Source organism: Mustela nigripes, chromosome 8 (assembly GCF_022355385.1).
Source record: "Mustela nigripes isolate SB6536 chromosome 8, MUSNIG.SB6536, whole genome shotgun sequence".
Classification (NCBI taxonomy): Eukaryota; Metazoa; Chordata; class Mammalia; order Carnivora; family Mustelidae; genus Mustela; species Mustela nigripes.
This window is the reverse complement of record NC_081564.1, coordinates 16007079-16021107: the sequence shown is the minus strand read 5'-3', so window position 1 is coordinate 16021107 and position 14029 is coordinate 16007079. Positions and strand designations below refer to the sequence as shown.

At 42.6% G+C, this 14029-nt stretch overlaps 1 protein-coding gene and 1 pseudogene across 5 annotated transcripts in view; one reads left to right on the top strand and one right to left on the bottom strand.

Annotated features, from left to right (window-relative positions):
- Nucleotides 1–9868, bottom strand: part of RNF10 (ring finger protein 10) — a 41732-nt gene extending 31864 nt beyond the window's left edge. For all 5 annotated transcript variants that reach the window (XM_059408586.1, XM_059408587.1, XM_059408588.1 and 2 more), the window contains exon 1: nt 9628–9868. In XM_059408586.1, the coding sequence (XP_059264569.1) occupies nt 9628–9784 (157 nt within the window). In that variant the 5' untranslated portion in view covers nt 9785–9868. The remainder of the gene's footprint in view (nt 1–9627) is intronic.
- Nucleotides 9869–11473: 1605 nt separating this feature from the next.
- LOC132023754 (small ribosomal subunit protein eS7-like) lies at nt 11474–12214 on the top strand (annotated as a pseudogene).
- The last annotated feature ends 1815 nt before the right edge of the window (nt 12215–14029 follow it).

Below are 14029 nucleotides of genomic sequence, written 5' to 3'. Positions count from 1 at the left end.
TTCGGCTCAGGTCATGATCTCAGGGTCCTGGGATCGAGTCCCGCATCGGGCTCTCTGCTCGGCAGGGAGCCTGCTTCCTCCTCTCTCTCTCTCTCTGCCTGCCTCTGTGCCTACTTGTGATCTCTCTCTGTCAAATAAATAAATAAAATCTTTAAAAAAATAAATAAATAAATAAATAAATAAATAAATAAATAAATAAAATCTTTAAAAAAAAAAAAAAAAAAGATTTCTGTCCTGTGACGTGGATGGAACTAGAGGGTATCATGCTTAGTGAAATAAGTCAATCGGAGAAAGACAACTATCATATGATCTCCCTGATATGAGAAAGTGGAGATGCAACATGGGGGGTTTAGGGGGTAGGAAAAGAATAAATGAAACAAGATGGGATTGGGAGGGAGACAAACCATAAGTGACTCTTAATATCACAAAACAAACTGAGGATTGCTAGGGGGAAGGGGGTTGGGAGAAGGGGGTGGGGTTATGGACATTGGGGAGGGTATGTGCTATGGTGAGTGCTGTGAAGTGTGTAAACCTGGCGATTCACAGATCTGGGGATAAAAATACATTATATGTTTACAAAAAAAATTTTTTTAATTAAATTTAAAAAAAAGATTTCCATCCTATCTTAGATTTGTCTATATTCACTACATATCTTATTTCAACATGGAAATCTGACCAAATCAAAGCTGCATACTAATTTAATGGCTTTCATTTCAGCAGAAACTTAGAATGGAAGTTGGGGGACTCTTAATGAAGAAATCATTAGGCTTACGCTCAAACTTTAAGGAGGTGGTGCTTTAAAAATCAAGAGGATTCCACCATGAGCCTCAGAAACTACAAAGTTTCTCCCCCCAAATATAGCTTAATCCTGTTATATTAAAAATATGTAATTCAAGGGCACTTCTCCCTCTCTCTTTGCTGCTCCCCTGCTTGTGTTCTCTCTCTGTGTCAAATAAAAAAATCTTTAAAAAAAGAAAAGAATATATTGGGGCGCCTGGGTGGCTCAGTGGGTTAAAGCCTCTGCCTTAGGCTCAGGTCATGATCCCAGGGTCCTGGGATCAAGCCCCAAATTGGGCTCTCTGTTCAGCAGAGAGCCTGCTTCCCCCTCTCTCTGCCTGCCTCTCTTCCTACTTATGACCTCTGTCTGTCAAATAAATAAACAAAATCTTAAAAAAAAAAGAAGTGTGTGTGTCTGTATATATATATACGTGTGTGTGTATATACAGATATATACACACACACGTAGAAAAATAGAGGGAGACATACACATACACACCAAGAAATAGACTCTTAACTAAGGTGAACAAACTGATGGTTACCAGAGGGGAAGTGGGGGCGGGGGTGAAATAGGTGAAGGGGATTAAAGAGTACACTTATCATGATAAGCACTGAGTAATAGATACAACTACTGAACCACTATATTGTACACCTGAAACTAATATATGTTAACTATACTGGAATTAAAAGTAAAATCTTAATTTAAAAAATTTTTTCTAGGGGCACATATATATCTGTGTGTGTTTGTATATATATAAATATATATATAGAAACAGGTCTGGAGGGGCACCTGGGTGGCTCAGTTAGTTAAGCGGCTGCCCTTGCCTCAGGTCATGATCCTGGGGTCCTGAGATCAAATCCTTCATTGGGCTCCCTACTCAGCAGGGAGCCTGCTTCTCCCTCTCTCTGCCGCTCACCATGCTTGAGTGCTCTCTCTCTTTCTGTCAAATAAATAAATAAAATCTTAAAAAAAGAAAAAAGAGGGGTGCCTGGGTGGCTCAGTGGGTTGAGCCTCTGCTTCTCTGGCTTGGGTCATGATCTCAGGGTCCTGGGATCGCGCCCCGCATCAGGCTCTCTGCCCGGCGGGGAACCTGCTTCCCGCCCTCCTCTCCGCCTGCCTCTCTGCCTACCTGTGAGGCCTCTCTCTGTCATATAAATAAATAAAATATTTTTTAAAAAGAAAAAGAGCTGGAGGGGCACCTGGGTGGCTCAGTGAGTTAAAGCCTTTGCCTTCAGCTCAGGTCATGATCCCAGGGTCCTGGGATCAAGCCCCAGATCGGGCTCTCTCCTCCACAGGGAGCCTGCTTCCTCCTCTCTCTCTCTGCCTGCCTCTCTGCCTACTTATGATCTCTGTCAAATAAATAAATAAAATCTTAAAAAAAAAAAAAAGAAAGAAAGAAAGAAAGAAACAGATCTGGAAAGGCAATGCGCAGGCTGTTAAGACAGTTAACTTCGGAAAATACAGCTTCACTTTTACCTAATCAAGTGGTTTCCAATCCTGCCAGTTTGAAGGAATCACCCAGATAAGCTTTTAGGGGATCCCTATGCTCAGGTCTCACCCTCTAAGATTCTGACTTAAGTATACAAAAAGTTCTGTATACTTACCGTTTGGGTAATTTTGAAAACTACTAAGTCCCTAGAAAAAATTATTTCTAGGTAAGATGACCAACTTATTTTATAGCAGACTAATAAATCCTAAGTAAAGATACCCTCAAAAAGAGAAAAGGAGGGGCACCTGGGTGGCTCAGTGGGTTAAGCCTCTGCCTTCAGCTCAGGTCATGATCTCGGGGTCCTGGGATTGAGTCCCGCATCAGGCTCCCTGCTCATCAGGGAGGCTGCTTCCTGGCCCCCACCAGCCTGCTGCTCTACCTGTGCGCTCGCTCGCTCTCTCTCTCTCTTCCCCCGTCAAAAAAAAGAAAATCTTAAAAAAAAAAGAAAGAAAGAAAAGAAAAAGAAGAAGAAAGAAAGAAAAGGAAGCACAAGCTGATAAAATCAAAGTCTGAATTTTGAAATCAACCACTTCAAACTTCCCTGTCACCAGCATGGCTTAAATGAGAGGTATGCCATCCTCTCCAAACCTGACCAAATCACAACCTGGGAGTTGAGTTAACAGTCACAGGCGATGGCAGCAATGCAGAGAGCAGATGGTCACAGAAACTCTGCCAGGCTAGGTTTACTCCTACCAATCACCTTTCAATCCCAGGTAGGGAAACTGACCAGAGTTTAACCTGAAGTTAGAACTTAAGAACTACACTTTTACCTACTATTTCAGTCAGCCACAGTTACTGACCAACACAGCATCACTGGTAACAGAAAGTGAAGCTTTAGTTCTCTCGCAAATGTTCTTACTTGTGGAGTTGATAATAAGATTTCAAATAAGTAGAAAATTCAGAGGAATAGGGGGTCCAAGCTAACTTCACCATGAGAACAAATGAGGGCTTATGAAAACAAGGCAGGTACAGAAAACATGGATTTTCCAAACCTCATTACCGAAGACTGTTTCAGATGATACTGCATTTGACCCTAATACTTTCAATACAAGCACCTAATAGTTACATAGATTTAGGTAAAGCCGGATTCTACATTTGAACAAGAAAGTTCTATTTTTATTTCTTCACTTATTACCACACAGGCAAGGAAAGTTTCATCACATTTACAGAACTGCTCTCTGATGGACAGGGAACTGCTCATTTCTAAAACAGATTACAAAATGACCACATATGTATCACGATTTCAGCTGCTCAAACAAACTCCATCATCTTGTCTTCCAGTCGCCTAAAAGTATGAAGTTATATAACTGAAGTTAGAGTCTGGCTTTATCTCCAGACCCAGGCAACAGGCAGCTAAAGACTGAAGGTACAGTCAGGCCTGTGACCCAGAGATAAAATTCGGAGTACGGTTTTTGGTATATCTCATAGACAACTTGTCAGGACACACATATGAATAACATGGGGGGTAGAATCTGTCCTCTTTTCTCTGAAAGCAGACAGCAATAAAGATGATCTGCTTCAGATTTTGGAAAAAGTCAAGTTCCTGGCAGAAACATATTCTCCACTATAAGTTTTAAATTTCCAAGTGGTGGTTCTCAGTCCTGGCTGCACAGAAGACTCACTTGCGAGACTTTTAAAACCGGATGCCAGGGCCCAAGGACCCAATCTAGACCTAAAAAATCAGAAAGAGGGGCGCTTGGGTGGTTCAGTTGTTGAGTGTCTGCTTTTGGCTCAGGTTGTGATCCCAGGGTCCTGGGAGCAGGGAAGCCTGCTTCTCCTTCTCCCATTCCCCCTGCTTCTGTTCCCTCTCTTGCTGTGCCTCTCTCTGTCATATAAATAAATAAAATATTTTTTTAAAAATCAGAAAGAATCCCTAGGGAAGAGTTCCACACATCCCTATTAAATAAATAAATAAATAAAATAAAAAAGAGCCTCAAGAAATTCTGATGCACAAGCCAGAGCTGAGTACTACAGAGGACGACTATCAAGACACATTCTAAAAGGGACAAGACCGTTGGTTAAATGACTCATCCAGAACTCAGGATCACAGAGTCAACAAGAGACTTGAAACCTTAATCCATGTCTCAGTTCTTCCATATCTCCCTAACAGAAAGGTCTCTACCAAATAACACATCTGTCTTTCCCTCCATTGCCAAATTAAAGGCCAAAATCTTTCCACAGTTAAATAACTTGGCATCATCAACATTTCTAGCTCTAGTTCTAACAGGTGGCACAACCTAGAGGTCAGAAAACCAGCCAGGAAGTTTCTGCTGCTGATTCATGCTGTAATCACAAGCAAGTTGCTTACCCATCACTCGGAGTAGTTGACAAGCACCCCTGGAGGGGCAACATATGGCCTTACTATAGAAACAACTGACAACGAATTAAATCCAGGTGAAATTAGTAATTCTTAATGAAAGAAAGAGAGAAGTGGTATGAAAAATGACACGTGCCAGGGCACCTGGGCGGCTCAGTGGGTTAAACCTCTGCCTTCAGCTCAGGTCATGGTCTCAGGGTCCTCGGATTGAGCCCCGAATCGGGAATCTCTGCTCAGCAGGGAGCCTGCTTCCCCCTCTCTCTCTGCCTGCTTGTGATCTCTGTCAAATAAATAAATAAAACCTTAAAAAAAAAAAAATGGCACATGCCAACAAACTGAGGGTTGCTGGGGGTGGGAGGGGAGAGAAGGGACAGGGTGTTGAGTGATGAACATTGGGGAGGATGTGTGTTATGGTGAGTGCTGTGAATTGTGTAAGACTGATGATTCACAGACCTGTAACCCTGAAGCAAATAATACATTATATGTTAATAAAATTAAAAAATTTAAAAAATATATAATAAACCATATCTTATGTTAAAAAAGAATGGCAAGTGCCAAGTTACCTGCATACAAAGGGCAATTTATAAATACTGCCTAGAACTTTTTTTTTTTAAGATTTTATTTATTTATCTGACAGAGACAGAGCATAAGCAGGGGGAGCAGCAAAGGGCGAGGGAAAACCTGGCTCCCTGCTCAGGACCCTGAGATTATGACCTGAGCCATAGGCAGACACTTAACACAACTGAGCTACCCGGGTGCCCCTGCCTCAGACCTCCTAAGAATTCACTTGAGAGACACCTGCGTGGGTCAGTAGGTGAAACATCTGACTCCTGATTTCAGCTCAGGTCATGATCTCAGGGGTGTGATCGAGCCCCATGTAGAGCTCCACACTGGGCACAGAGCCTGCTAAAGATTCTCTCTCTCGCTTTGTCTGCCAAATAAAGAAATTCTTTTTAAAAAGAAGGAAAGAAGGAAGTATGGATGGATTTAAAAAAAAAAGAAGAAGAAGAAAAGAAAAGAAAGAAAGAAAAAGAAAAAACCCTCGGGCGCCTGGGTGGCTCAGTTGGTTAAGCAACTCCTTCAGCTCAGGTCATGATCCCAGAGTCCTGGGATCAAGTCTCACATTAGGCTCCCAGATCCATGGAGAGTCTGCTTCTCCCTCTGACCTTTTCTCTCTCCCTCTCTCTCTCATGCTCTCTCTCACTCTCTCTCTCTCAAATAAATAAATAAAATCTTAAAAAAAAACTCTCTCCCTCTGCTCTCCCCCCAGCCCTCCCCATCTCTCCCTCTCTTAAAAAAAACAAAAAACACTTGCACAAATCACTCTCACCCCCCTCTAAAGCCTCAGTTTTCTTGTCCATGATCTGAGGCTTGTCCTCTACCCCACCTCCTCATAATGTCATGAAGATTAAGGGAAAACTTCTGTAAAATGCCTACCACAATGGTTAGCACAAAGTTACCATTATTATTTGGAAGACTACTATTATTAATATATCTAAATCATTCTTGTCAAAAGCACCCCCTAGACTTCCAACAAAGCCATATAAACCAAGGACTTCAGCCAAAAGGCCCGGAAATTCTTATGACTTCTCTAAGTGGTTTTTATTAAAGGCTTAAGTCACCTCAATTTTCAAAGCCATCAAAAATCTCCAGGTCCATTTACAGCCCAGAAGCATTCTTCAAGGCAGATTACCACTAGTAATCTGGCTCCTGGTACCGGAATAAGAGGAAGTGTGTCAGGATAGTGCTTCGTATCACCAACCTCAAAATAACTGCTTCATAATACCTGACCTTCCCTTAACCTCCATGGTAGTATATCCCCCACCCAGGGGAATGGGGCAAGAGCCTGGTTCTGGGCCAGGGTCCACTGTTTGTCCATAAACTGTGTAACCTCTCCTGCCTCTTTTTACTTTCTTTGCTCCTTCTAAATGACTTTCCCCAAACCCTAAACCACCTTTCTCCTCTGGGCCATATTCCTAGGCTATTCACTGTTAAGTGTTCTTAGAATTGTATCTTAGAACTATTGGAACAAAGCTGTAGGAATATACCTAAGAAAAGGAGTGTTATGTGAATGTTTGAAGCAATTAGCCAAAGCAAAGAAACTGTGGTATGCCACTCTGGCAGAAAAGATCAAGTAAATCCCAGGAGCCAAATTTACCTATTTCCGGCGTGCATGAACTTAAGCCAACTGCAGGAACAAAGACTCAAGTGTATTAAACATGTAACTAGGAAGCAAATGACCATTTCTGTCATGCAGTTTAGAAAATAGAACAGACAGGGGTTTTTTCACCTGAAGTAGGGAAAGGAGAGAGGAAATGGGAATTAAATATTTAAAATCTGAACAATCCTTATTCTTGTTACTTTGACAAAAGAAGGCAAGTTATGTATTTTCACCTTACTTCCCCTTTCTTTCTTCAACTCAGTACTCTGAAACTCAAGAGGTCCTTTCAACAGTTTCCAGCAGAATCGAGTACATGAAGTGTTGGGTCAACTTCTGAAATACTACAGAAACCTCTTATGGAATTATGCTGAATTTGGGCCTACCGTTTTGTTAGAGCAACTCCCTAGAATCACTGTGTTAAGAGGTCCTAAATGATGTCTGCTGCCATGGTCTTAGCTATAATGTTCTTAATGGAGCTTATGCTATTCTTCAATTCAACCTTAAAAGTTAGCTAATATCCAGCGTTTCCTAAGCCATTTTTAATATCTACTTATTCTGCCTTTGATCTGTTCCTAAATGCATGCAGTGGATTATGGCTGATCAACTACAAACCTATCCTACCTATTTGCTAAAGGTACACAGCAGTAGCCAGGAAAGTAGGCACTGGCAATGGCAAACATGCACAAGTTTTCTAACATACTAAACAAAACCTAATGCTACCAGAGGGCACACTATATTTTATAAAACTTAGCAAAAAATCCTTTACAGGAGTTTTTACTTCCTTCCTCAGAAGCTTTAAATTAAGAAGGTGAACAAGTGTTTTAAGAGCATTCTACAGTATTTGTCATAAAAAAAATCACTTTAGTCAGAATGAATCCAACAATAAGTATTCTATCAAGTTTATCTGAAACATTAACCCTGACAAGTATTTTCTGGTCAAACTATAACAGAAGTGTCTATCAACCTCTTGGGTAATCAGTTAGTTCTAATCAACATATACAAAGTCAGGGACAAAGTAAAATGCTTTAAAATACTTCAATTTTCTTGTTTGGATAGTCACAAACTTTCACTACTGCCTCACTTGAGAATAAACGCAAGGCATTTACTGCAAGCCCAGAAAAATTAGTTGACAATCTAGATAGCTAGAAAATCACCATCTTTATCTTTACATCTGGGAATAGAGTGCAAAAGCAGTTATTTATCAACCACACTGAGAAATACTCAGACCACACAAAACCAGCAGTTTTGGCCAAGAGGGCCGGCTACCCTCTATCTCTAGAGGGATCTGTGATAAAGCTACACAAGTACAAAACCCCCAAATTAATCTACATAATACTGCCTGAAAGTCCACACTAATCCCTGCTTAGATATTTAAAGCATTCTCTTACGATAAGACAACTGGACTCCACCTGGAATTCCACAATTAGTTTCTAGAAGCACTCAGCGTACCACGTAAAAAAGTTTGCTATATCCAACAGATCAATTCTGAACTCAAGTCAGCCTTACAGGTGTTTTTCCTCTTTGCATTTAAGCCTTATAGTTTTTAAATCTTAAAAAGTTTTAAACTGGACCTCCACATTTGGAGACTTCAAATCTTCACCTGTCTGCCACATATCTCCACTTCCACTGAAAACATCTTCCTACTCCTGCTGATATAATCACAGCACAAAATAGCAGAGATTTGTACACAGGCTTTGAAGTAAGATGGAGAACATTCGATTCCAGACTCTGCGAACACCTAAACTCCTGGCCTCTTGGCTTTTTCCTTCTTTAGAAATGAACAATTCCGGGGTGCCTGGGTGACTCAGTGTGTTAAGCCTCTGCCTTCAGCTCAGGTCATGATCAAGCCCCCCATCAGGCTCTCTGCTCAGCAGGGAGCCTGCTTTCCCCTCTCTGCCTGCCTCTCTACTTGTGATCTCTCTCTCTCAAATAAATAAAATTAAATTAAGAAAAAAAGAACAATTCCACCATACTGGACAGGTTAATAACTGTAGTATAAATAACAGAGGCATAAACCTATGCCACTCGCTGGCACATGGTAAGCCCTCAATAAATGGTAGCTATCATCACCATGATGGTCATAATACTGAGAAACATAACTACAAAAATGACAAAATCTTCCCTGTAAAAGGCCTCTAACCTACACAGCGAAATAGGCATGATGTGTATTTGGTGGATAATAGGTGTCAGGTATTCTTCTAAGCTCTTAGTTCATTTGCTCCCTAAGTTAATTTATTTAATTCTAATCATCTCCACATTTACAGAAAAGGAAACCTGGAAGCTCAAGGTCTGGCAGATCTAAAAAGACTGAAACAGAGCCCATGCTCTTAACCACTACTCCACAGGGAACAAAGCCATCTGAGGACGAATCCTGTTCAACAGAGAGATGGATCTGAAACCAGGTTATTAAATATGAAATTTGAGTTTGAAAAGTCCTTGGGCCCCACCCTCCACTGTTTAAACTTGAATGCCATCCAATGCTAATTCAACATTAAAGGGTAGAACAAGTTGGTGGTTTAGGAGCTTGGACTGCTGAGTCAGACAACCAGGTCTTAAGGCCCGCCGTGAGGCACATACTGGCTGAGTGACCTTACCTTTTCTGAACCTCAGTTTCCTCATCCGCAAAATGGGGATAAGAGTAGCACCTACTTCACCCATCTGTTTCGTGTGTTAATGCAAGGTTAATGCAAGGATTCACGTAAACGACGCTGTACAGTGCCCATTAAGTTTTAATTTTCAAATAATTGGAGCCACGGAAAAAGGGAGAAAGGTAGGAAACGATAATAGAAAGTGGGCTGTCCCTGGGTGACCCAGCAGACACCAGAGCGAGGATCCTCCCCAGCCGCAGGGGCAGTCGCCCCCCTCCCTCCCACCGCCCTTACCGCTCTTGGGTTTAGACTCGCCGGCCGGCCCCGCCGAGGCGGAGCGGGGCGGCTGTTGCCCTTTGCTGCTGCCCGAAGAGGCGGAGGAGCTGCTGGAGCCGCTGTTCTTGTCCATGTCGGAAGCGGTGGCGGCGGCGTTGGGGGAGCTCTGCGGCATCAACGGGGGCCTCGGCGGCGGCGGCGGTCGGAGCGGAGCGGGCGCGGCGGGGACCCAGGCTCATGGCGTTCGGGGCCGGCGGGGGTCGGCGGCGGCAGCGGTTCTCGGCCTTCATGGCGACATTTTTTCCCTGTTTCCTTCCTCGGCTTCTCAAACTGTAAAGAGAAGCGGCGGGCGGGGCTGTCGAGCCCAGCGGCGGCGGTGGTGACAGAGAAGGAGGAGGAGGCCGGGGCTCGGAGGTCCGGGCCGGGCCTGGCGGGGCGGAGGCTGCGGGGGAAGGGGAGGCGAGGGAGGGTGCGCGAGCCCCGCCGGCCGGCCGGACACGCTCTCCCGCCGCGGGGCAGGGGAGAGGGCTGGCTGTCTTGGTGTCGGGGACGTGTGTCTCCGACACAGCGACCGACACTCGCCTCTAGGCCGAGGCCGAGGTGCTCCGGGAATGGCGACGAGTCGCCAAACAGCATCTCGAAGAACCCGGATGGACTATATATATAGTGGCGATGTGGGAGTGACGCCCTCTGGGAAACGTAGTTTTCTATCTACATCCGGAACCAGTTATTCTGGGGCCGGGTTCCCCCCGCCCCGCCTTTGAAAGAATGATGGGACTTGTAGTTCAGGTTTTATAACGAGTATGCTAATGTGCATAATAATAAAATATGCACCAGTCATAATAATATAACATGCACCAGTACTAATAACGAATCCAAACATTGGAATGCCTGTGGAATTTTTTTATTTGGTTCATTTATAGTTCTTATTCTAGTATCAATATCAAGGTATTTATGGCTCTTATTTTATCTCCCAATAAGAATAAGGGTAAAAATAATGACAAAACCCTACATTTAATATAACTTTACAGCACTTCTTCATACAGCACTTGATTTCATTGTTAATAAGTCATTTATTAATATAAGCCATTGTCCGTGCACCTGGGTGGCTCAGTGGGTTTAGCAACTGACTCTTGGTTTCCCCGCACATCATGATTTCAGGGTTGTGAGATGGAGCCCCACCTCAGTCTCCTCCAGGCTTGCAGAGCCTCCTTAAGATTCTGTCTCCTTGTCACTCTGCCCCTCCCCTCCCCCACTTGCACGTGCTTTCTCTCTCTCTCAAGAAAAAATATATATGTCATTGTTAATATTTCATCGTTAATAGGATTATCATTGAATGCTTATCATTAGCAGGCATTGCTGTGTGGGTTATATGGATTACCACACTTAATCCTCACATTAACTCAAATTTAAAGACAAGGAAACTGGTTCCAAAAGCTTAAATCAGTTACCCACCATCACATAGTGAATATGAGGTGATCTCAACAACCTATGAGATAAGCAGTTCTTCATTTTACAAATACGGACATTGAAACTTAGGAAATCTCACCACAGCCATCTGTACTTTAGAAAATTATTAATGATTCCTTTCAACCATAGCAGTTTGAGATTTGTAGGATCACATACACACATTGTTAAAGAGAGGAACAAGTAATTTTTCAGACTAACCACAGCTCGTTAGAAACCTATTATATGTCAGGCACTGCGCTGAGCACAAGGAAACCCCAAAATATATTCAGATTGAGGCCTTTAATAAGCTCATTGTTTCCTAAGTGAATTAAGCAAATAAGAAACTACAGTGGTTAGGCAGTGCTCACCAAAGAGAGAGGCCATGTTCCGTTTAAGCCAAAATATCACGAAACCAATGGCTACAGAAGAGTCTAGCATCTCCTAAGCTCTCCTTCAGCTGCAAATGAACTCAAAACTCAAGGCCCAGCTAAGGGAGTTGAATATAACAACAGACAAGGAAACTTAAGTTGGTGATCAGAAAGCTACTATAATTTTTGTTCCCATTCCTCAATTGAAATCTTTCCAGAAAATCCAAGTCCAGATATTTCATAAACTGGAGAAAAAGTTCAGTGGGAAGTGCGATGTCTTTATCGCCCAGAGTTGCCTGAGCCAACTCAAAAAAGCTGTGGAAAAAAAAAAAGCAAGTGTTCAACTCTGACAGCTGTGCATGATACAATCCTGGAGGGCTGGGGCGCCTGGGTGACTCAGTGTGTTGGGGCCTCTGCCTTCAGCTTGGGTCATGATCCCAGGGTCCTGGGATCCAGCCCTGCATCAGGCTCTCTGCTCAGCGGGGATCCTGCTTCCCCCTCTCTCTCTGCCTGCCTCTCTGCCTACTTGTGATCTCTGTCAAATAAATTTAAAAATCTTTTTTGATAAATAAATGAGCAAACAAACAATCCTGGAGGGCTTAGTCTTCCCAAGTAAAACTATGGGCAAGAGAATCCATGTGAAACTGGATGGCAGCCAACTCACAAAAGTTCATTTGGATAAAACATAGCGGAACAATGTGGAACACAAGGGTAAAACTTTTCCTGCTGTCTGTAACAAGCTCACTAGCAAGGATGTTAATTTTGAATTCCCAGAGTTTCACTTGTAAACAAAAACATATCATTCACCCAAAAGAAAGGAAAGGAGAGAGGGAGGGAGAGAGTAGAGAAGAAAACTACAAGGGAAGATGGTAACAAGAGCTATAATAAAATTAACACAAAATGCTGACTATAGCAAAAGCTCCAAGGAGAGGTATACAAACAGCTGGGGGTGAGAGGGTAGAGGAGGGCTTCCCAGAGAGGTGTCGCTTGAACTGAGCATAGAAGAAGGATGAGTGGAATTTCAGCAGTCCTATATGAAAAAATAAATAGACAAAATCCTAGAATTCCCCTAATTGAGTCCTTTTCAGCTCCGTATCCATCATTGCATGCAATACAAAACATTAATAAGTAATGTATGTAAAGTCAGTTTCTTGAAATTAACAGTTTTAACTGGAATAAGGAAAATTAGATACTAATTTCACATTTTTAAATTTCCTTAAAATGGCCTTCATCATTCCTTGCCCTGCTTCACCTCTTGTAGGTTTTTCCTCCGCAAGTCATATTGAAATGAGAACAAATACATAATGTTGGTTTGGAACCTAACTTTGATGTCTAGAAGGAACAGCCCCAAAGCCTGAGGTCCATTCTTATGTATGACTAGATATGGAAGACATACTAAGTTTCCTTGATGAATTTTTTTTATAATTTTTTTTAATTTATTTATTTGACAGAGAGAAATCACAAGTAGACAGAGAGGCAGCCAGAGAGAGAGAGAGGGAAGCAGGCTCCCTGCTGAGCAGAGAGCCCGATGTGGGACTCGATCCCAGGACCCTGAGATCATGACCTGAGCCGAAGGCAGCGGCTTAATCCACTGAGCCACCCAGGCGCCCCTTGATGAATTTTTTTTAAAAGATTTTATTTATCTATTTGACAGAGAGAAATCACAAGTAGATGGAGAGGCAGCAGAGAGAAAGAGAGGGAAGCAGGCTCCCTGCCGAGCAGAGAGCCCGATGCGGGACTCGATCCTAGGACCCTAAGATCATGACCCAAGCCGAAGGCAGCGGCTTAACCCACTGAGCCACCCAGGCACCCCTCCTTGATGAATTTTTATTTCCCTTAACAATGATGTGAGAACTCTAATTACATGAATGAATCATTCCTTCTTTCTATCACTTTTAAAAATAAAAGAGAGGGAAAGAAGAAAAACCCATGTAGCTCTTCCAAAAAGAAAGCAGTAGGTGTCCATCTGTCAGACTACACATTAAACCAGGAAGAGATTTTTCATTTTTAAAATAGTTTCTTAGGGTCCTTGGCGCTTTCTCCTTGTGAAATATTTACAGGCAACATATATTTAAAAGGAGAATCAAAGCAGAAACATATAGAAATCCAAGCAAAACTTACCACCTCCATCCTCTTTTGCGCAAGATGGTCTACATTACCCTTTCCATTAAAAAAAAAAAAAAAAAAAACATGAAAATCTGGGGTTGAAGTAAATATACATGCTATGCCAGTTGGCACTAGAAGTGTAGCTTTGTGACAGCAGAAGAGGGAGGGTGAGTGGTGATTGGGTCTGACTCACTAAATAGACACTAGAGCTTTCCTTTCCATTTATAAACTTCTTAGGTACATAAAATATAAAGACCAAAGAACAGCCTTTTGTACATTTATTTTTTTTAAGATTTTATTTATTTAGGGGCGCCTGGGTGGCTCAGTGTGTTGGGCCTCTGCCTTTGGCTCAGGTCATGATCCCAGGGGCCTGGGATCGAGTCCCGCATCGGGCTCTCTGCTCAGCAGGGAACCTGCTTCTCCTCATCTCTCTCTCTGTCTGCCTCTTGCCTATTTGTGATCTCTCTCTCTGTCAAATAAATAAATAAAATCTTAAA